Source organism: Mus musculus, chromosome 2 (genome assembly GCF_000001635.26).
Source record: "Mus musculus strain C57BL/6J chromosome 2, GRCm38.p6 C57BL/6J".
Lineage (NCBI taxonomy): Eukaryota > Metazoa > Chordata > Mammalia > Rodentia > Muridae > Mus > Mus musculus.
In genome coordinates, this window is record NC_000068.7 from 32,206,800 (window position 1) to 32,229,533 (window position 22,734).

The 22,734-nt window shown below is 53.8% G+C and overlaps 1 protein-coding gene and 2 non-coding genes across 15 annotated transcripts in view; all 3 read left to right on the plus strand.

The window, feature by feature from the left end:
* Positions 1–22,734, plus strand: part of Prrc2b (proline-rich coiled-coil 2B) — an 83,507-nt gene that overhangs the window by 55,769 nt on the left and 5,004 nt on the right. For 2 of the 13 annotated variants that reach the window (XM_006497948.4, XM_030249897.1), the window contains exons 14-31: positions 1,841–2,036; positions 5,276–5,492; positions 6,088–8,148; positions 9,247–9,434; positions 9,813–9,958; positions 10,398–10,536; positions 11,878–11,960; positions 12,415–12,606; positions 12,741–12,938; positions 13,291–13,377; positions 14,281–14,385; positions 14,546–14,738; positions 15,491–15,588; positions 16,620–16,747; positions 17,130–17,370; positions 19,432–19,587; positions 20,146–20,237; positions 22,464–22,545. In XM_006497948.4, the coding sequence (XP_006498011.1) occupies positions 1,841–2,036; positions 5,276–5,492; positions 6,088–8,148; positions 9,247–9,434; positions 9,813–9,958; positions 10,398–10,536; positions 11,878–11,960; positions 12,415–12,606; positions 12,741–12,938; positions 13,291–13,377; positions 14,281–14,385; positions 14,546–14,738; positions 15,491–15,588; positions 16,620–16,747; positions 17,130–17,370; positions 19,432–19,587; positions 20,146–20,237; positions 22,464–22,545 (4,602 nt within the window). The remainder of the gene's footprint in view (positions 1–1,840; positions 2,037–5,275; positions 5,493–6,087; positions 8,149–9,246; positions 9,435–9,812; positions 9,959–10,397; positions 10,537–11,877; positions 11,961–12,414; positions 12,607–12,740; positions 12,939–13,290; positions 13,378–14,280; positions 14,386–14,545; positions 14,739–15,490; positions 15,589–16,619; positions 16,748–17,129; positions 17,371–19,431; positions 19,588–20,145; positions 20,238–22,463; positions 22,546–22,734) is intronic. The other 11 variants (XM_006497949.4, XM_006497950.4, NM_001159634.1 and 8 more) reach the window with 11 other exon arrangements.
* Gm22192 lies at positions 15,171–15,255 on the plus strand. The gene has a single exon (XR_003954179.1). It is a non-coding gene; the product is annotated as a small nucleolar RNA SNORD62 (small nucleolar RNA).
* Gm25632 lies at positions 18,854–18,938 on the plus strand. Its single transcript, XR_003954180.1, has one exon. It is a non-coding gene; the product is annotated as a small nucleolar RNA SNORD62 (small nucleolar RNA).

Below are 22,734 nucleotides of genomic sequence, written 5' to 3' on the forward strand. Positions count from 1 at the left end.
GATCCCATTCAAACATCCTGGGGCTTAGGAGGCCTCTGCAGCCTTCTGCACTGTCTCAGGAGTCCCTGGTGATGGACAGGTCAGCTCTGGGTTAAGGATGTTCATCTTGTAGGGTTCATGTTGGAGAGCCAGGGCCCCCACCCAAACATTGCGTGGCCAACTTGGGTAACGTCAGTCAGTCATCAGTCTGTTCTCTGCTCTGGGAACCTGGGGACGCTGGGGACACTTGCTTCAGCAGAGCGGGAATCTCTGGCAGTGGCACCTAGGAGCGTGTCAGAGCATTGTTCATGTTGGTTGGCTTCTGAAACTTTCAGAGGGGCTTGCATTTTTGCTCTGAAGGGTGGCGTCATAGCAGTCCCTGGGTCCTGGTGATGTCTGCTGGTGCAGCCTGACAGCAGTTGTGTAATCATGGGGACTGGGGATGTAGCTCACTGCCAGAGTGAGATCTCCCAGCAAGAGTTAGATCTCGGTTTCAGTATTTGGTGCCCAGCATACAAGGAAAAATGGCAGCCATGCCTAGGAACCATGTGTTTTGATGGAGACTGGGATGATGGAGATATCTGCTAGAACTCCGGCAGCTGGCTTATAATGTTCGCATTTAAACTGTTTCAAAAATGGTTGTGCCTTAGAGACCAAGGATCTCCAGAGTCTCGTTTAATTTCCTATGAGCCTACCCTAGCTTCTCTGCTTTGGGGTCATAGGAAGCGTAGTGTTGGTATATAAGTACACTCAGTCCCTCGAGGCTGGGAGTGGAGGCACCAGTGGGCAGTGTTAGCGGTCACACCTGCCCAACCAAGCAGCACCAGTTGCTCTTGCTAGGGATGAGGGAGTCAGTGGCCATGTATCTCTCCTCAAGAGGGTGTGAGATTGACAGGGCTTCCGGGATGGGCTGGTCCAGTCCTCAAGGACTGCAGTTTAACCAGAGGGTGTTGTGTAGACCAAGAAGTTAGCTCTGGAGGTCCTCACATCAGTGAACTGCAGTGACTGAGTGCTCCTCAGAGACAGCAGCCTGCAGGAGTTGCAGCCTAGCAGCAGGCTGGAGGGAGGCCATTCTGTTCTCAGAGTGCACCGGGCAGGCCAAAGTCTGACCTGACACATGGGCTGGTTGGGTGGAGTCAGTGTACCATTGCTTTCAGATCACAGATAGTTTGTGTTCCTCAGTTCAGTGCCTCAGAGCACAGTGCCCCAGCAAGCCACTCTTAGTTAGAGAGACTAAGAGCAGAAAAGAACTGGGAGTATTGTGGGAGAAGACACTGGGGGATGCTCAGGTCTGGTAACAGCTTCTTTCCAGAGGGAACGCGCTTATGCTGGAAACTCAGTTTGGGAACGGAAAGCAGAGGAGCATCAGTCCAGGGTTTCCCAGGGTCACCAAGGGCTCATGGGACTGGGGGGGGGGTGCGTCGTGGAGGAGTTTGTAGCCAAGGAGGCAAAATCTGACAGAACCCTATAGGCTGCCAATGACCTTCTGGGATGAAGCTGTTGGGCAGGAAGCAGAGGAGGTATTGGAGGCTCTTCTGAAGCTTGGAGCCAACAAATGTAGAAAGTACATGCATAGCCATAGATAAAAGGAGGGGAGCGGATCCGATCCTGTGAGGTGTTGAGTCAAACTGGAACCCTCGTCTGATGGGGTGCACACAGCCCTTGTAGTGACACCAACATGACTCCATCCAGCTCTGAGGGACCTCAGCCTAAAAGCTGTAACAGGCCTGGGGACCATGGACGTCCTTCTTTCTGGCTTTCTGCCAGGGCCTTTGTGTGCCTGTCCTGTGCAGTACCCTTAGCACACCCTGAGCACCCGTGTGCCTCGCCCTCGTTCACTGCTTCTCTCCCCCCCCCCCAGGAGCAGCTGTACAAGATGCAGCACTGGCAGCCGGTCTACCCCCCACCTTCTCACCCCCAGCGCACCTTCTACCCACACCACCCCCAGATGCTGGGCTTTGACCCACGGTGGATGATGATGCCTTCCTACATGGACCCACGCATCACCCCGACACGGACGCCCGTGGACTTCTACCCCTCAGCCCTGCATCCTTCAGGTGAGCCCCGGGAGCCCAGCGAAGGGACATCACCAGCAGAGGTAGACCCACGGTGGTCCAGGCCGGCCCCTGTGACAAGCATTTGACCAGTCTTGAGTTTTACCAAGATATTGACACAGTTCTGCTCCTGTCAAAAAGTTATTAGGACCTGAGTGTGGGGTAGAGACATATTGTCATTTCATCACTTGAGAGGCTGAGACGGAAAGGTGGTGAGGTTGAGACCAGCGTGGGTTAAGTGTTAAGACTGTCTCCCAAAAAAGCAAACCAAAAAAAGCAAACCAGAACAAACATTGTTGGGATGGTTATGAAGGTGTGTGCTGTCATTGCAGCCCCTGCGTCCTTGCTGGTGAGTCTCTCTAGCCCAGATTGTTCCTGCCCAAAGTTGGTCTAATGCTTTTTGCTAAAACCAAATTTGGGGGTTCATCACCCTTTTGGTTTTTGTAGCTCACTTGTCTGTTCTCCTCACAATATAGTCTTTATAGCACTGTTTCCAACATTGCTTTGTTGGGGTCATGTGATGCCTTCTCACTGTCAGGTGGTGTGTACCACAAGCTAAACTGTCAGGTGATCTAAGTCTCTTTCTTGCTAGTCATATTGAAGTACTCGATAAAATTGTGCTTGCCAATTGTGTTAGACTGATATCCATACCATTGGTCTTGTTAAAAATCCCCTTAGTCGGTTACTGACAGCTGTTGCGACTGCCACAGGATTGGGAGTTCAGCCTCTTGGGGAAGCACATGCTTTTAGTTTCACACGGACTCAGGTTCATCTCTAGCTCCAAACAGAAATAACTAAATATCCAGTGTGGTTGTGGCTTTATAAACTTCCTATAAGGAAGGGGTGTGTGTGTGTTGATTTTTTGTTTGGTTGGGTGTTTTTGTGCTGTTTTTGTTGTTGTTGTTGCTGCTGTTGTTGTTGTTGTTGTTGTTCTGGAACTTTCAGTGAAGACCAGGCCGGCCTCAAACTCACAGGAAGGTGCTAGCCCTGAAGAAGACTGGGTTTGCTCCCAGCAGGAGAGTTTGTCTGTGTTGCTGTGATTAAAGGTGTTCACCATCACTGTAGCTCAGGCTGACCCGGATCTCATTATGTATTCCAGGCTAACCTCGCATTCATTGAAGTCTTCTTGGGTCAGGCTCCGTGTGCTGGAATTACAGGTTGGGGCCATTACACCCAGCAAACTGTCTGGTTTTGTTTCTTCTATCTGGAAACACATAGAAAGGAATTGGTTTTATTTTCTGTCTTTGCTACTTTGGCTAAAAGTAGCATCATTATTCTAGGTTTTGTCACTGTCTGTCTGATACCTTTTGTTCCAGCTTTTGACTGTTTACTTTCCAGGACTCTGGGTTTTAGTAGTGTAGCTTTCCCTGTGAGGAGACGCTGACTGCAAGTCTGTGGCTTTTCGTTGCCAAAGCTTGTTCCATAGGTTTATTGGGATGCTGGGCAGTGGTGGCCCTTAAATCCCTGAAAGTGGGAGGTGGGGGGCAGAGGCAGGCAGCTTTCTGACTTTGAGGTCAGCCTGGTCTACAGAGTGAGTTCTCGGACAGACAGAGCTACACAGTGAAACCCTGTCACAATTGCTTTCTACCACCACCCCAGATAAGATTTTGTGTGTGTGTGTGTGTGTGTGTGTGTGAACTGGAGACATGGTCTAGTAGTTAAGAGCACTGGCTGCTCTTTCAGTTCCCAGCACACACGTGGCCTCTTCTGATCAGGCCTTTATAGGTAACAGGCAAGTGTCCATGTATATACGTGCATGTGTGCATACATACACATGCCTGTGTGCTGCCATCTGGGACAGACTCAGACCTGTCCTCAGCTCTCTTGTCTCTTCACACATGTCTAATCCACCTTCTTAAATTTTAATGCCTGCCTGTATATTTTTGGAAGTAGTATTTGCTTCCCAAATTGTTGTTTTGTTCTGTAATTTCTTTTTCCCTCCATTTTTTTATTTTTTTAAAATATGTGTTTACCCATTTGGGGAGTTAGAAGATCAGAAGGTCTCCTTCCACTGTGTGGGTTCCAGGAAGCAAACTCAGGCTTGGAAAAGCACCTTTACCCATTCAGCCATCTTACCAGCTCCTATTTTGAATTTTTTTTCTTTGTTTTTCAAGATGGGGGTCTCACTATGTAGCCCTGGTTGGCCTGTAACTCAGTCTGTAGACCAGGGTGACCTCAGACTCAGAGCTCCACCTGCCTCTGCCTCCTCAGGTCTGGGATTACAGGTGTGCGCCACTGTAACCAAGAAGTGCTTCATTCCTTTTCTTTTTTTAAATCATGTTTTAATGATTAAAATACAAATTTTAATGCTGTATGTTTTTCTAGAAAGTGTCAGCTATAGTATACTACATTCATACCCCTTCTGGCCATTTTGGATTTAAAGTTCAGACCTGGTGAGGGAGAGTATCTTTCAGAGCCGTCCTCTCAGAGGCTTCCTGCCCTTACAGCCACTCCTGGTTAAGCTGGAAGACCTCTGCATTCTTCTGGGAGGCAGAAATTTGAATACAGCCTCCTTGAAACCCAAAGGAACAGAAGGTTTCCTAAGGTTTGTCTGTTGCATCCTTCCTAGGAATTCCCTTTACGGAAGGACACGGGCTTTCTAATGCTTGGTAGTATTTCAGAAGCATTGAAAGTCCTGGTTCTGAGAGGATGCTGATGTGGACAGATGGGGGAAGCTTGATACAGCCGGTAGATTGACGTTACGTTACGGGTGTCCTGGTCTATCGGGGCCACTCCAGGCTCTCCCTCCCCAACAGCCAGAGTTTCCAAATACAAAATGTAGAGTGTCCTTGTCCATCTTCCCATAGGGATATGAGGAAGTGAAGCCAAAGCCCTGTCTAAGTCTTCCTAGGAGGTCTAAATCAACTGAGTGCTGGCTGGTCATGTGTGCTGCCTGGGATTTGGCCCATCCAGTCCACACAGCTCTGCCGTGTGGTGCTGTGCTCGCTCCCCAGCCCTGCTGGGCAGAGATCTGGCTCCTGTTTATTGTTTTTCTTACCTTTCGAGTGGTCTCTCATTCTGGGAACCAGCATTGGCTTCTACGGGCCACAGGCAGGTCAGATGGTACACCTGCATACCAGCAGGCTCCCCTGGTCAGAGTAAAGACTCGGTTGTTTAAGGGATACCTGCTGTGTCCGTGTGGCATTAGGACAACTGCCACTTTGGAAGGCTATGTTCTGCCTTGTGGCTTCCGCCGGGCATTCTGTGTTAGATGAGAGAGGTTGATCCTTTGCCTTCTTCAGGACTGATGAAGCCCATGATGCCCCAAGAGTCCCTCAGTGGGACTGGCTGTCGCTCTGAAGATCAAAACTGTGTGCCCTCGCTCCAAGAACGGAAAGTGACCGCCCTCGACCCAGCTCCTGTGTGGAGCCCAGAGGGCTACATGGCACTGCAGAACAAAGGCTACTCACTGCCCCACCCGAAGTCTGCTGACACTCTGGCCATGGGCATGCATGTCAGGTGAGCTTCCCTCTGCGGCTGAAGGAAGGCTCCGCAGTCCCAGTGGAGGGCCCTAGGAAGAGGCCCCGTCCCGGGAGACACAGCCCAGGGTGGGTGGGGAGGAGTGGAAGCAGGTGTGCTTGAATGTTTGATGCGAGTGGCTCTCTCTGATGGCCAGGCTGAGGCACAGGAGGAACCCCGTGGTCGTCGAACTGTGGGCATGGAGTAAAGGGGCAGAGGGTGGGCTCACAGGCCGGTGGGTCAAGAGTGGGGTCTGGGCTCGCTCCTCCTGTGCGTATAGGAGCTAGCCCTGCCACCCCAGGCCCAGGCTCCCCACTCCCAGGCTCCAGCTTGTTCATTGCTCCAGGGGACCGCCAGCTCCTCTGTCTCCAGGGCAGTTCATTGAGCTCCACTGACATCTTCACGGCCACGGACGCCAGGGGCCACCGAGCAACGAACCATAAGCTAGACCAAATGTTTGTGTTTTCTTTTCTTTTTAAAAAACTTTTTTTTTCTTTAAAACCAAACCAAACAAACCAAAACTAAGCCCTGTTCAGCATGGCGGCCAGGAACCAAGCTCCAATCACATTGACTGATTTTTCTGGTTCCTTTTCAGGAATGAAAGGTCTTACTGTGCCTCCCCCGGAAGGCCAGGGGGCATAAGTGCCCAGCGCGATCTCTTTGAGGAGAGAGGGGAGGAGTTCTTGAGTGCTTTTGACAAGAAGGCCCAAGCAGACTTTGACAGCTGTATCTCTTCTCAAAGAATAGGCCAGGAGCTTTTATTTCCACCCCAGGAAAATGTTCAGGAGGTGGGTGCTCCTGGGGGTTGTACCCCAAACCTCAGGTGTTCCCCATTGGAGCCTGACTTTGTCCCAGCTGAGAAAAAGCCAGAGTATGGCAGCTGGGATGTTGGCCACCAGCCAAAGGCCGCCGACACAGCCAACGGTGTCGAGCTGGAGGCTCCCCGACAGGAGCCTTCCTTTCATGTTTCCTCTTGGGAGAAGGAAGGGAGCCCCAAGAAACAGCCAAACCCGGAGCCTGAGTGGACACCTGAGCCCCGGAGCTCCAGCGGCCAGCACCAGGAGCAGCCGGGCAGGACCCGGAGGTCAGGACCCATCAAGAAACCAGTTCTTAAGGCCCTGAAGGTAGAAGAGAAGGAGAAGGCCCTGGAGAGAGGCAGGCAGGGGCTTAGAGAGGAGAGCTCACAGCGGGCCCCAGAGAAAGAACCCGTGGGCAGGGCCGAGGAGGACGAAGAGAACAACCCTGCCCTAGCCAATGCCTCCTCCGCCCTGGAGGACAAGGCTGCCTCCCGGGCTGGTTTTGCCCACGAGGCTAGCAAGCTGGATGAAGATGAAAAGGCAGATAAGACCTGGGAGAGCAGGCCCTCAAGGGAGGCCAGTGACATTCCCCCAACCAAGAGAAACAACTGGATCTTCATTGATGAGGAACAGGCCTTTGGGGGACGGGGCCAGGCCCGTAGCCGTGGCCGCGGCTTCAGAGAGTTCACCTTCCGGGGCGGCCGGCCTGCAGGCAGCAGCACAAGTGGTCTTTGTGGCACGGGTGTCCTTGGGTCTCGTGGCATGTACAGTAGTGGCCAGCGCAGTAACCGAGGCAGGGGCCTGCGTGACTTCCCCCCACCAGAAGACTGCCCCAGAGCCAAGCCAAGGCGTCGCATTGCCAGCGAGACTCACAGCGAGGGCTCTGAGTATGAAGAGCTGCCCAAGAGGCGCCGGCAGCGGGGCTCTGAGCATAGCCACGAGGGCATGCTCACGGAGAGGGACGAGGGTGCCCTGAAGGACTCATGGCGCTCCAACAGAACTTACACCGAGGACCAGGGCGGTATAGACACCCGCAGCCGGGGATCCCGGACATGCGGGAGAGCCCTCCCACCCCGCCTGAGCAACTGCAGCTATGGCCGCAGAACCTTTGTTGCCAAAGAACCTCCCCACTGGCAGAGCAGGAGCCCAGGCAGCTCCTGGCAGGAATATGGCTCCTCTGACCCGTGTGGCCCACGGCGAGGCACCGACAGAGACTACATACCAGACTCCTACCGACAATCTGACACATTTGGAAGCAGGCTTTTTGAGGACAGCCGCACGGAGGACAAGAGGTCCTTTTTCCAAGATGACCATGGGGCAGATTCTGAAAATGCAGAAAACAGGCCCTTCCGTAGGAGGCGGCCCCCACGCCAAGACAAGCCCCCTCGCTTCCGGCGCCTCCGTCAAGAGCGGGAGTCCCTGGGCCTGTGGGGACCTGAGGAGGAGTCCCATCTGCTGGCAAGCCAGTGGCCAGGCCGGTCCAAACTCTGTCCTGGGGACAAGAGTGGTCCTGGAGGTCACAGATCCCCAGAGCTTTCCTACCAGAATTCCTCTGATCATGCCAACGAGGAGTGGGAGACCGCCTCCGAGAGTAGTGACTTCAGCGAGCGTAGGGAGCGGCGAGAAGGCCTCGTGGCTGAACCCGAAGCGCAAGGGGATGGTGGCCTCTCTGGGTCCAGTTTGGGTGAAAAGAAGGAGCTGGCCAAGAGGAGCTTCTCCAGCCAGAGGCCCCTGGCCGACAGACAGAGCCGCAAGCTGGAGCCGGGAGGGTTTGGGGAGAAGCCTGTTAGGCCAGGTGGGGGTGAGCCTTCCCCCCGCTGCGAGAGCCAGCAGAGCGGGACGCCTCTGAAAGTCAAAAGGTAACGCGTCAGCACCATCGCGGGTCCTTTGTCGTTGTCCTGTTCGCAACAGCATCAAGTCCATGCATGCACGCCCTGCCAAGCCAGGCGGCCCCGGCCGCTGTGTGTGAGCATCTCCATCACGTGCTCCTGCATTGCTTGTCTGCTTCTCCATGGTGTGTCATTGTTGATGTTGTTGTTGTGGCTTGATCAACTAGACCCAGAGTTCCCCATGCCCTACTCCCCGGAGGCCTTCTTGTGACTGCTGTTCTAGCCCGTGTTCCCAGAGTCCAACCTCCGGATATATCCTCAGCTCTGCCCTGACGGCTGTTGCCTGTGTGTGGTGCCCGACAAGCTCTGCAGTCTACCCGCTTGGTACTGCTGCAGCTGGTCAGAAGGCAACACTCACTTTTGGTCATGTGGAGAAAGCTCTTGCCCCTAGTGGCCCTGCTTCCCTCGTGCTGCCTGGACATGGCTGGAGCCACCAGGAACAGAAGGGAGCAGCCCGCTCTCAGCCAGAGCCTGCTTTTCTAGAAGCTGAAGCTTATGGGGTGGCCCATGGCCCAGGCTGCCTGTAGGGAGAATGTGGTCCTGCTGCCCAATCAGCGCCTCAGGTTGAGATGTCTGGGGTGCAGAGGTTTTACCCCTCCTGTCCTTAGAATTCAGAGTTCACAACTCACGTGTACATACCCCAAAGAAGTTGACTCAGGAGAATATCTGTTAAGTCTCGGTGTGACTATACTGCAGCCCCAACAAGGCATCATGAATGAACTCAAGAGCCCTGCAGTGAGATAGCCTGTGCTGCTCTGGTCTGTGGGCCTCTCTTGGGTGCCTCCACCCGGCCTCTTCTCGGCACTGCAGTCTGTGGAAGCAGCATACAGTGGGAGGGAAGAGTACTGTGGAGAGGGTACTCCAGCAGCCTTCACCCTGCCGCAGAACAGGACCAGCACGGGGCTCGCACTGTGGGCAGGCTCTTGTGACCCTTGATGGCTCAGTCGCAGGAACCGGAACTAGATAGCTGCTGTGTCTGTGTGTGGGCCTCGTGCATTCAGATCCTCCTGCCCCTCTTTCCTAGCCTTTGAGTAGTGGAGCGTTCATGGACTCTTCCTTCCTTTGCAGGTCTCCAGATGAGGCCTTGCCTGGAGGCCTTGGCAGCCATTCACCCTATGCCTTGGAGAGAACCACTCACGCCAGCTCTGACGGTCCTGAAACCCCCAGTAAGAAATCAGAGAGAGAGGTTTCTTTGCCTACCCAGAGGGCTAGTGAGCAGGAAGAGGCCCGGAAGCAGTTTGACCTGGGCTATGGAAGTGAGTTGGGGCTCTCCTTTGGAGTGAGGGGTGGTGCAAAACAACCCAGCCTCCTGTCTTATGATGCTTCCAGCCTTGCTGAGCCCCAGTGACATCTGTATAACTTCACAGACTTAAAGGGGGGCATCCAAGGCCACATGGCTAGCAAGAGACTGACCTGGGTGTGTGAATCTGCATCTCTAAAGCCATTATCTCCACGGGTGCTGTCTGAGCACTTGTGGGTTGTGCTTGCAATGTCTGCTCACATGGGCAGGAGGAGGGCGGGGCACCGTGTCTAGATTTCCACAGGCACTGGTGACATTGCTCCTTGGTGAGTGGACTTCATCAGTTGACGGTTGGGTGATTCTCATCTTATTCTTTGTGTGGCCTTTGGTTCAGATGCTCTCATTGACAACTGCGCCTCCAGCCCTGGGGAAGAGAATGAAGCAAGCTCTGTGGTGGGTGAAGGCTTCATTGAAGTCCTGACCAAGAAGCAGCGTCGCCTGCTGGAGGAGGAGAGAAGAAAAAAAGAACAGGCTGCTCAGGTAAGCACCACGGGCCGAGAGGAGGGGAGGACTCTCCGTCGGGCATGCACTGTCTCCTGGGACCTGTCACAAAGAGGCTGGCTTTTCCAGGGTCTAATAGCCAAACTGTGACCGGCTAGGTCAGAGATAAGCCTCAGCGCCCCTAGTCTTCCTCTTCCCTTAGTGCCCCAGACTGGCTAGGTGATCCTGCAGGTCACAGTGCTCAGGAACCCTGACAGAAATGCTTGCAGCTAGACACTGCATTCGGCCCCGTCTGTCAGCCTGCTCCTGGGGCAAGTCTGCCTATCCTGGCAGTGCACCCTGAGCCCGGGGTTCTGAAGACACGGGTCAGGCATCTCAAGCTGGTTTGGGTAGTAATATGACACTTTCCTAGGAGAGTGTGCTTAAGCCATGCAGTCATGGCTTAAGGTGGGACTGCATCAGCTCCTCTTCCCTGCAGGTGCCTGTCAAAGGTCGGGGCCTTTCATCCCGGATTCCTCCTCGGTTTGCTAAAAAGCAGAACGGCCTGTGTCTGGAGCAAGATGTGACTGTGCCTGGCAGCAGCCTGGGCACTGAGATCTGGGAGAACAGCAGCCAAGGTGAGGTGGGTGCCTGCCTCAGGAGAGGCAGGGCACTTTCCGGAGACTCACACCTTTGAGCCGTCAGTATAAGTGTGTCATGACCTATTCCTGGGCCCCAAGCAGAGTCAGTGTTGAGCAGCAGCTGAGCTGACTTGTTGCGGCAGTCACAGGTGGGGGATACATCTCTGGCCCCAGGACTACTCCAATAGACTAGCAGAACCTCTGCACCATGTCACCCTCAGGAAGGCGCCCTGTTTCAGATGGCCAGGAGGGAGTAAGGGACCCCCTTCCTCAGCACAGAGAAGCCCTCTGAATTCCTCCCTCTTGTTTTCTGTGGAAGAAGAAAATTCAGACTAACGGAAGTTAGTTGAAAACTATTTCCTTACATCTTTTTTGTTTGATTTTAATGTCCCTTTCAATTGATCAAGTTCTTTTTGAAGGCCTGCAGTGAGCACGGCCTGCACAACAGGGAGCCTAGAAGATCGCACAGTTAACAAGAGCTTTTCTGTGGCTTCTAAGAGAGCGAGGACGAGGCTGAACCCAGGCTAGAGCAAATGCCACAGTGGGTGACTCATATTCCTGCACGTCTGTGCCTTTATAATTGTCACTATCCTTCTGGCCCTGGTGTAGAACAGCAATTCTCAAGTGATGTCCTGCTCTGGTAGAAGGATGAACGATGGGGGCTGGAGGACACTTCTGACCATACCACCAATGCCTGAAATAACCCTCAGCCAAACGGGCACAGCAGCAGGCACCGGGCTGAAGCGCAGTCAGCTTCGAAGGGTCTCAGTTGTTCAGACCAGGGCTCACGTGTGCTCCATCCTGTCCATATGTCTTCTGGGTCTGCCTCATTGGCTTTGGGTGCTGGGGGAGTTCTGTAGGCTGCTCACTTAATTGAGCTGTGCCTTCCTGGATCATTCAAGGCTTGAAGTAGCTGCTCGCTCCCGGTTTCAGTGCAGGAGAGTGTTGGCCTAAGAGGACTGAGAATTCTATTGAGGCCAACCAGAGTATGACTCAGTGTTCTGGCACTGGCCTCTCACCTCAGCACTCAGGAGGCAGAGACAGGAGGATCATGGGAGTTCCAGGTCAGCCAGAGCTACATAAGATCCTGTCTGAGGAGGCTGGCTGTTGGAAGAAGCTCTCACATTAGTGCCTGTATGTCAGATTTAGTCACAAATCTCGGTCTTCGGAGCTCTGTGCCCTACAAGGCGGGGTTGGGGTGGGGTGGGGTAAGGGTGTTCCATCAACTCGTCTTTTCAGTTGGTGGTCACTGCAGTGGAAAGGAACTTACAGGCTCCTGTCTTCCCAGACTGCTTGTCCCCCATTGATGCCCTGACTCTTGCCTCCCTTCCTTGTCAGCCCTCCCTGTGCAGGGCGCCGCCAGTGACTCATGGAGGACAGCTGTCACTGCCTTCAGCAGTACTGAGCCTGGCACCTCAGAGGTGAGTGCCACTACCCAACACCCTTCCTGGCAGCTGGGCTTGCACAGGGTGCCCTACTGTGGTCCCTAGCTTATCACCCTCTTTAGCTTTGGCCTCTGCTTTCTGTGTGGTGCCTGTAGGAGCAGAGAGACAAGGGAGACTCTTAGCTGGGGAGCTGGCGTAAGAGTCACCTTTGAGCTGCTATTGCCTGGCACCTGTGTGCTCTGAATAAAATGAGTTTGGTGGCCTTCTTAGATCCATGCAGTGTCTAGTGGTCATGAGCTTACATAGAATTGGCGCATTCATTACACTTGGTGTGTGCCATGGGCCACTATCACGAGGGCAGGTCTGGACTTTGGAGTGGAGGTCAGTGGTGGGGAGGAAAGCTGGCCTGTGCTGTCCAGAGGCTGCCTCCTGGATGCTAGTGCTTTGCAGTTTGGGGTCAGGGATCTAACCCATTTTGTGTTCTGCACAGCAGGGGTTTAAGAGCAGCCAGGGAGATAGTGGCGTTGACTTGAGTGCTGAGTCTCGGGAGTCGTCTGCGACCTCCTCACAGCGCAGTTCCCCATATGGCACTCTCAAGCCTGAGGAAATTAGCGGGCCTGGCCTGGCGGAATCTAAGGCCGACAGCCACAAGGACCAAGCTCAGAAGCAGGCGGAGCACAAGGTAACCTACCAGTCCCCTGCACGGAGGCCAGGGCCTGGGCAGAAGAGGCCCTTCCGTCTCTGTCTTGTCTCCCGAGATGCCAAGGGTGCCTGGAAGTATGTGTGTGTGTCTCAGCCCTTCTGCTTTTCCACAAGGACTCAGAACAAGGCTCTGCACAGAGCAAGGAGCACAGACCAGGACCCATCGGCAACGAGCGGTCTCTGAAAAACAGAAAGGGCTCTGAGGGGGCCGAGCGGCTGCCAGGGGCCGTTGTCCCGCCTGTTAATGGGGTGGAGATTCACGTGGACTCCGTGCTGCCGGTGCCGCCCATTGAGTTCGGAGTCAGTCCAAAAGTGAGCTTCGCTTTGTCTCCTTTCTCTCTTGGACTTGGATGAACTCTTAGGGTTGTCTCCTAAAGAGGAAAGGGAAGCTGGGAGCTGAGCACTCTGCTCTTTTGCGGAGAATGTTAGGACAGAGGCAGGGGTGGGCAGGTTTTATTGGATTGCTTTGTGGCACCAGTGGGTACAGCTGGGCTCAAAGGCCAGCCAGAGGGTGGGGGAGACAAGTCAGGTGGCTTCCGTTCTTGTGTGTGGTCATTTCCCTCTCCTGTGGCTCTGGCCAGTGCATCGTGGACACTGGTTGATGTGGGCGCGGGGGCAGGTGAGCTGGCCCGAGGCTCAGGTGCTGTGCCCCCTTCTCTTCCAGGACTCTGATTTCAGCCTGCCACCCGGGTCTGTTTCTGGTCCTGTAGGGAATCCAGTGGCCAAGCTTCAGGACGTCTTGGCTAGTAATGTAAGTTGGCCTGTCCTCCTCTGGCTCTGCCCGTGCACCCATGCTGGCAGCTCTGGCTTGGGGACCTTTGGCTGGAGGTGATATCAGTGCTCTTAAGGACTGGGTCACTTGGCTTGCTTTAGCTCCAGTCTCCATGCTGTGCTAGCTGTGGGGCAGACTGCTCTCCCTAGGGAGGGAGCCCAGAGCAAGCACCACCACCCCACCCCCAGACTCTCCTTTCATGGCTAGTGGGCAACTCTGGTTAAGCAGGAGGTGCCCCCTGGAAGCCAGGCTCCCTCAATGCAGGTAGCAGAGCGTGTGAATGCCATGGCCCACTGGGTTCTGTGCCATGGAGAGTCAGAGATTCAGCACTGTGAGCTACTTGGAGAAGCAGCTAACAGCCTCCCCTTTGATCTGTCCCCTGGAAGTTGTGTGCATGAGGGAGGATGGCCAGACAGTATTCCCAAGAGGGTTGGAGGAGGAGCTTTAGTGCTTCAGAACGTTGCCAGTCTTGACGGAAAACGGGTGGGATTTGATGTGTTTGAGAGGCCATGTTAGCCAAGTCTCTTCTCTTTGGGAATCCTAAATGAGTTGTTAGAATTGGCTAATGAGCCCAGCAACCAGGGTGCAGTCATTGCATTTCCCACGTTTTAGGACGGCTCAAAGACCCGAGTGACAGCCACCAGCCACTCGTCCCCATTTGGGCCTGGCCGTATCCAAGCCCTTGCTTCCTAGTAGCTCGGCCCTTTGTGTGGCTGGGACGTGACTGTGGAGGGCTAGTGGAGTGTGGGTGTGGAGGTGACTCTATCACAGAAACTAGGCAGCCTGCTCTAGATGAGTTCTGGTCCCGGGTGTTTGGGTGAGCAGCTGCCCTGTGTCCCTGAGCCCTGCATGTGCCCCATGACTCTCTTTGCCCCTCTCCAGGCAGGACTGACGCAGAGTATTCCCATCCTGCGGCGGGATCACCACATGCAGAGAGCCATCGGCCTCTCTCCCATGTCTTTCCCCACCGCAGACCTCACACTAAAGGTAAAGCCAGGCCTGCGCTGGGCTAGGGCCCTCACCAGCACCTCAGCTTGTGAAGAGGTGGCGGGGAGCCCTCCGCACCCACACCCATGGCTTAGGTTGCTGCTCTCCCCTCTTGTCCCCAGTAGTAATTTGCATCCCTCCCCTCCTCTTGCTTCCAAAGATGGAGTCTGCACGCAAGGCTTGGGAAAACTCCCCCAGTTTGCCAGAGCAGAGCTCTCCAGGAGGTGCAGGCTCGGGCATCCAGCCTCCATCCTCTGTGGGCGCCTCCAATGGGGTCAACTACAGCTCCTTTGGTGGAGTGTCGATGCCGCCCATGCCCGTGGCTTCTGTAGCGCCTTCTGCTTCGATACCAGGTATCATATCCCCTGAGCCAGGCCCAGGAACCTTCTCCATTCACTGTCGAAAAGCCGGATTCGCAGCTCTGCCTTCACCTCCAGAGTATGGGCGACACTTGTTTTTAAGTCAGGTAGTTACAACTTCCCACATGCTATGGACAGTGTAATCCCTGCTCTGTTACTCGAAGCAGGATTGCAGTGCCATAGGGAGACACTGGGAACTTCCAGAGAGGAGTGAGCACAGATAGGGCTTTGAGTCAGACTCTAGTCGTTGCCAAGTCCCTGGTGAGCTGCTTTCTTCTCCAATAAAGTAGGCTGATGCTACTGAACCACAGGGGGGCTGCACCCACGAAGCAAGGGCTCATCTGTGCCCTCTGTCACCAGGAGCTGTTTCAGTTCTTCCTGTTATCATGCTTGTGACTGGGGATTTTGAGGGCCCAGCTGCCAAGGTCTCAGTGATGTGTTTCCAATAGATCCTTCTGACCCTCCACTGTGGACTCAAAGCAGGGAGATGAAGAGGACAGTGACTGAGAGACTGAGGCAGCTCTCTTCCATAGGAAACAGCCCAAGCACTCCCACAGGGGAGTCGGTGGAGGGCTGGGTGCTCTCCTGCACCTGCCTGGGTTTCCTGAGCTGTGTGCTGCATCGAAAAACCGAACAGCCTCTGCTCACACGTGTCCTCAGCCCCACTGAGTCCCCTGGGAAACATGGCCGCCGTGTGCAACGGGAGGCTTGATCCTTTCCTTCCTTTTTTTGTTTTCTGTTTCTAGGCAGCCACCTCCCACCTCTGTACCTGGATGGCCACGTGTTTGCAAGTCAGCCCCGACTGGTTCCTCAAACGATACCTCAGCAGCAGAGCTACCAGCAGGTGAGGGTAGCAAGTCTGGTAGCCAGGTCAGAGGTCAGAGGTAGCACAGCTGTGTCACTCTGCACTTCTTTGTGGGTGATTTTGCCCCCTGCCCCATGTGATACCCAGAGAGTGTTTGTAGAAAGGATGTGAGAGATGACAGGCATGGAGTAGACACCCCAGATTCCTACCCAGAGGCCTCACTTCTCATAGCTGGGGATTAGCTGCAGTTGGGTTATGTTGATAATGGGATCCTGGCAGGCCCGAGTCCCTGGGCACAGGTGACTTACATTAGAAAGAGACAGTTTTAGAGATAGGTAGGATGTTGCCTTTGCACAAGATTGGGATTCTGTCTGTGTGAGGCTGGTATGTTTTGGAGCCTCTTTTCAGAGACTGGTGCTGGCCTCCCATACAGCCTGAAGTGTTCCTTCCTACTCCACGTCTCTGATCCAGACAGGATGGGGTACCCTCAACTCTGAAGACATGTTATGCTATTTTCCTGAGAATCTGACCCACTAAATGGATCTTAGTGCCTCCCTTTATTGTTTTTATTTTATGATTATTTTTCCTGCATGTGTGCTTTGTGTGCTCTGTGCATGTACTGCCCACAAAGCCAAAAGGTATGGGATCCTTGGAACGAGACCTGCAGACAGTTGTCAGTGGGTGCTGAGAGCTGAGGCCGGGCCTTCAGCAAGAACAAGTTCTGTTAAATACCGAGTTATTTTTCTAGTACTTTCCTTAAGATTTCTGAGTTCCACTCTAGTCCAGGCTGTCCTGGAACTAAAATAAGACACAACACCCAGCTCAGCTCACGTATATCCTAAAAAGGATACTCAGAGTTCACCTCCATTGATGTGTGTAGCTGGACTCGCTTCTGCTGTGTGGTTCCAGTGGTAGGGCGACCGTGCCTTGTCTTACCACTTACTGGCCTTTTGCTGCGGGAAGACAGATCAGATGAGTCGAGCTGTACCCTTGCCATCCAGGCCAGGACTAGGTGGAGGTGGGGGCATGTGTTTCGGGCAATGCAGTAATCACCTGGCTCTTGTTCCCAGGCCGCCACTGCCCAGCAGATCCCGATATCCCTTCACACGTCTCTGCAGGCCCAGGCCCAGCTTGGGCTGAGAGGTGGGCTCCCCGTCTCCCAGTCCCAGGAGATCTTCAGCTCCCTGCAGCCCTTCAGGTGAGATAGCCCAGGTGTCAGACCTCCCTACCCTGGTGTCGTGTGTGCTGCTCCGGGGCCATGGACTGGGTCACCACAGACTGCTAGGGGTTCCTGTCCCCTCTGCCGGGTCTTTTTCCCACTACCCCATGTCCCATCCCCCAAACCCCAGCCAACGTTTCTGTATTCGTGATAGCTTCAGTCTTGGTCATCACTGGGTCTTCCTGAGCCTGCCACAGCTTGGGGTTGTTCATGGTCCTCTGGTCAGGATTGTTCCAGTCCACTGAATCATTCTCTGGGGAAGCAGGGATCTTTAGCAAGTCCTTGGTATCTGTGTTCATCAGTGTTGGAGATGGCTGTGTACCTTGTTCACCTGTCTCTGACCCCCATCTGGCTTTTGCAGGTCTCAGGTGTACATGCACCCCAGCCTGTCACCACCCAGCACGATGATCCTCTCAGGGGGTACAGCCTTGAAGCCCCCATACTCTGCATTTCCTGGCATACAGCCCTTGGAGATGGTGAAGCCCCAGTCTGGCTCACCCTACCAGCCCATGAGTGGAAACCAGGCCCTGGTCTACGAGGGCCAGCTTGGCCAGGCTGCCGGGCTGGGCACCTCCCAGATGCTGGATTCCCAGCTCCCACAGGTCAGTTTGGTCTGTTGGTAGTCTCCTCCCTCCTTGCCTCTCAGTTGCCTCTTGTGTGCTGATGTTCAGATGTATCTCTCAGATGCAGACAGACTAACTAGTCCCACAGCGCTGTGTTCTGCTGGCTTCCCTTCCCTCTAGAGCGACAGAGATGGTGGCTGTGGGACTGGAAATGGGCCAGGTGTCATGTTTGTTCCTCCATCCCTTCTAGTCCCCACTTCAGAGCCTGCCCTCTCTGTGTGTTGGAGCTACCCCCACCCCCACCCCCATCCGTGGGTCAAAATGTACCCTTCACTCCTCACCCTCGGGCCCTGTGTGGCAGCTGAGGGCCTTTCCCTCTGTTAGGCAGCTGGCTCGCCCTCTTACTCCATCTAGATGTCCTGGTCCATGCCTGTGTGTAGGGAGCATGCATGGGCCAGGACTCTAAGTACTTTAACCCCAGGCATCCCTGGGACCTGCTCTTCATACCACCGTGTGGCATGGCTTCCTTCTACCCCTGGGAGTAGACCCTCAGAGCCGTGCACATGCTCTGCCTCCATCAGTCCTATCTCCTAGCGGCCACTACTGCTGCTTCCCCCATGTTGTATTGCCCTCTGTCCTCCGCCATGACGGCTTGCTTCTGGACCACAGAGGCATCCTGTCCCTCAGATGCCCCTCGTCGACAGGCCACCAGGGCAAATATCCTTCTTCTTTGTCTCTGTGTAGAGGGAGACTCGGAGCTGACCTTTTTTTTGGTTTTGGTTTTGGTTTTTCAAGACAGGGTTTTTCTGTATAGCCCTGGCTGTCCTTGAACTCACTTTGTAGACCAGGCTGGCCTCGAACTCAGAAATCTGCCTGCCTCTGCCTCCTGAGTGCTGGGATTAAAGGCGTGCGCCACCACACCCTCAGCCACCCCATCACAGCATCACCCAGTTGCCCCTGACTTGTAAAATCATCTTCAAGATGTTTTCCCTGGCTTTCCTGTCTCCTTATACCCTCTTCCTTCCTTCCTTCCCCGCTCCCATCTAATTGTGGGTGTGCCCTTCGTTCCTGTCTTTGCCCTCCTTCCTGGTCACTGTCATCCAAGCACTGCTCTGCCCTGGGTTTATTTCTTCAACCTTGGGTCCCCATGGCTGCCCAGCTTTGCTGTTTTATATCTCCTGGCAGCTCTAGCATACTGGTTCCAAGACATCCTGCTCATCTGATCTACATTACTCCATCCTGCTTTTCCCACCCCTCCCACTTCTGGCCCTTCAGTGGCTGTACACACACACACACACACACACACACACACACACACACACAGAGCCATCCTTACTACCCTGCCCATATGCTGTGCTGGATATGCAGGGTCTTACCTTTTGCCCTCAGTCCTTAGTACCCTGTGCAGTGAGTACAGCAGCCCTGCCTGTGGAAGGGCAAGAGCCAGGCTGTCCCCTTCCCAGACATCGTTCCTGCCTGACTTTACCATTGCCCTGCTGTGCTCTGCTCTGAGGTCCTGGTGTCTCAGTGATGTGTTTCCAATAGATCCTTCTGACCCTCCACTGTGGACTCAAAGCAGGGAGATGAAGAGGACAGTGACTGAGAGACCCAAGTGGCCCTGCTCTGCCCAGTGCTATCCTCTCCCCGAGGCTTGTTCTGACTGGGGACGTGATCTCGTGGGCCCCGGGGGTTCTGCTGGTCTGCTGCTGGCTTGCTGTCTGGCAGCCTCCAGAAGGCTCTCTTAGGCTCCAGTTTGTTCTTTTGTTCATTGATTCAAAAATCTGTGGTGCCCATCTTTGTGCCACACAAAGGGATGCGAGGCCAGGCTTCCTGGGCCGCTGTCATTTGGGGAAGCTCTCTGCCGTCTTTCCCCTCCAAGCCTGCACTTGGCACCCAGCTCTGTGCAGCATGTCACATGCATTGCTCTGTCGGTGCCACTGCTCATGTCTGACAGTACCCTATGGCGTCTCCAGCACCCTTTGTTTAATGAAGACTCCAAGGCCTGAGGCCACTCAGGAGTGCCATGTCTGCTCCCAGATGCATGTTTTAGCTTTCTCCCCAGTGTCCCTTCTGCCTCTTGACTGTGCTGTCACCCAACAGCTCACTATGCCACTGCCTCGGTATGGCTCCGGGCAGCAGCCACTGATCCTGCCACAGTCCATCCAGCTGCCTCCAGGACAGAGTCTCTCTGTTGGAGCCCCCCGGAGGGTTCCTCCACCTGGCTCCCAACCTCCCGTCCTGAACACCAGCAGAGAGGTAAAGGTGCTCCCAGAGAGGGGCATTGTGCAGCCAAAGCCTCTACCACAGAACGGCTGTAGAAAGGGCACGCCTCCAGTCTCTCACACTGCAAAGGCCTCAGTCTAAGATACTTAAGTGTAAACTAGTCAGGAAGACAGGCGTTGGCGTGTGCCAGACTGCCAGGCATCATATACAGCCTGTCTTAGCCAATGAGGAGGAGCCACGTGGCCACCACAGGTGCAGGACCTAGACTCCTGAGTAAGGACAGGAGTCTGTGTTGCGTGTCTCACCAGGCCACGTGAGCTTGATGTAACTGGGGACTGGGCGATTGTGCACACTCAGTTTCCTGTCCCTTCAAGGAAGAGCCTGCCTGCCCCTGCGCATGCTTTAATCCTAGCACTCAGACATGGGGACCGGAGGTCAAGGACAGCCTTAGCTGTGGAGTGAGGCGTAGTCTCAGAACAAGAATAAACACTAAGACTGAGCTTCTCCCTGAGTCCGGGTTGGGTTTGGGCGGCTGTGGGCTGGGCTGTCTCTGGGCCGCTGAATGACTCTTTTGCTTCTTGGCCACTCTAGTCCGCTCCGATGGAGTTGAAAGGCTTCCACTTTGCCGACAGTAAACAGAATGTTCCTACTGGAGGGTCCGCACCATCCCCGCAGGCATACAGGTAAAGATGAGCCCTGGAGTTGGGGCGCATTGCCAAGAGCCCATGGGCCAGGGGAACATGGTGGAAGGCATTGCAGCATGGCCCCCTTTGTGTTTCTGAGTGTCACTGAGGCGTCCTTGTCACGTGTTCATGCTGTAGCTAGCTGTGGCAGAGTGCGTCCTGGGGAAATTGTGTTTGTTTCTAATCTGCAGTGTATCAGGCTCTGAGGAGTAAGAACTTCGTGGGGTGGCAGCCACAGCCCCGCGGTCTCATATCCAAACTCACCCTCTGACCCCTATTAGAGAACTTCTTTTTTTTTTTTTTTTTTTAAATTTATTTATTTATTTATTATATGGAAGTACATTGTAGCGGAGTCAGATCTCGTTACGGATGGTTGTGAGCCACCATGTGGTTGCTGGGATTTGAACTCTGGACCTTCGGAAGAGCAGTCGGGTGCTCTTACCCACTGAGCCATCTCACCAGCCCCTAGAGAACTTCTTAAAGCTGGGTGTGGGTGGCTTTTCTTCCCAAACCACAAACTGGTACCCGCTGTTGGCTTCCTTGGTACGGGTTTTCTACCTCCAGTAACCATCAAGGTTCTCCTTGGCTTGATTCAGAGGTATCTGATTCTGTTGGATCATCGCAGGGGCTCTTGATTCTCTCAAGCTGGGTTGGGGGAGCAGCGCTGGGCCTGGGCCTGAGAATATACAACCTGATACCTTGTGTTTAAGCACTGAGTGGGACAGACAGATCTGTAGTGTCTTTCTAGAGGCACCCAGGACACACTGTACAGGTGGAGTCCATTCGCCTGACTCTGGTGTTCCGGGCTGACATAAAGTGAAGCCGCCGCCCCCCCCCCCCCTCGTCTTACACTCTTGCTGTGGTGGCTCTGTTTGTGCGGGAGTACATTCCGTTCTACTGCCATTGCCTGGCAGAGGGCACACACACTCCATGGTCGCCATGGTCTGCCTGCCCAGTGCGATGGCAGTGACCTGGGCTCAGCAGGTTGTAAGGAGAGAACAGCCTTGAAAGAAACTGGGCACTCTAGCCACAAATGGAAAATATTTGGGAGTGGGAAGGGACCAAAAATGGTATCTTGTCATCATTTCTAAGGAATATAGTATAGCTACTGTCTACATAGTGTTTGTAAGCAGTCTAGAGAGGATTTTCCAAGTGTATAGGAAGAGCTGGGTGTAGTGGGTCAGTGTAGACAGTGCATGCGTACTTAAGACACATCAGGCTCTGGGTTCCATTCCCAGAACCAAACAAAAACAAAAGAACAGGAGGCTAGAGATTGAGATCACTGGCTGCTTGCTTTTCCAGAGGTTCTGAGTTCAATTCCCAGCAACTACATGGTGGCTCACAGCCTTCTGTAATGGATCCAATGCCCTCTTCTGTTGTCTGAGGACAGCTACAGTTTACTCATATAAATGAAATAAATAAATAAATCTATCTTTAAAAATAAATAAGAATGGCCTCTATAGGCTCATATTTAAAAAACAAAACAAGACAAAAGAACAAAAACAAAACAAAAAGCCACATACTGGAGAACATGGCTAGGTTACATGTAAATAGCATGTTAACTTTATCTGTGAAGAGACAGAGGGATATGAAGACACAGGCATTGTGGTGACCAGAGGGATTGCTATAACTCTTGTATAGCAAGATTTTCAGGAAATGGGCGAGGGGTCCTCAGTTAAAAATCAAAGGATGTGCTTTTCCGATATGGTGGTATCTAGCACTAGACAGCCTCATCCCAAAAGACTCGCTGGCCTCTGCACAGTACTCTTTCTTACAGAAGACCTTTTTCTCATAAAACATCTAAGGGCCCTAAGGACTAAATGTGGTTGTAGATCTCTCCCCTCCCCCCACAAGTGAGACCGAGGACCTCCTCTCCCTTCCCCCTGGGGTAGCTTCTTAGAAGGCTGCTGCTAGCCTTCATCTGGACACCGCACCACACTGGTCCAGATTCCACAGCCTGAGGGTGGCACTGGCTGTCTTCTCATGGCAAGGGCTGTAGCTCCTCTCCTGGGTGTGTCTCCGGGAGGTGCCAAGGAGCACTGTTGACCGCCCTCCTTTTGCATTTGCGTTTGCATTCTTAGCTGTCTCAGGTCTGTGCTTTCTGTCTGCTGAAGCCTCTGGCCAGAGGGCCTCCCTGTCTCGATCTGCCTCCACGTGCTGCTAGGCATTGACTCCATCTCTGTGGTGACACATGTGTATTCTCAACCCTGCCTTTGGTTTTTTCAGGCCTAGCTCTGCTAGCCCCAGTGGGAAGCCCTCTGGATCAGCAGTTAACATGGGCTCTGTGCAGGGACACTACGTTCAACAGGTAGAAGATGGCTTCCCAGACCCTGCAGCCCTGGACACTTAGGCCTGTCTCCTAGCGCCAAAGGAGAGGGGACTGTCCAACTGATGGATGGTTTTTATTAAGGGAACCGTGCCCTACTGCTTAGAGCTGGGCCACCTGAGTTCCTCCTGGCAAAAGCACTTCTCTTGATGGGTGTTTGGATCCTTCTTT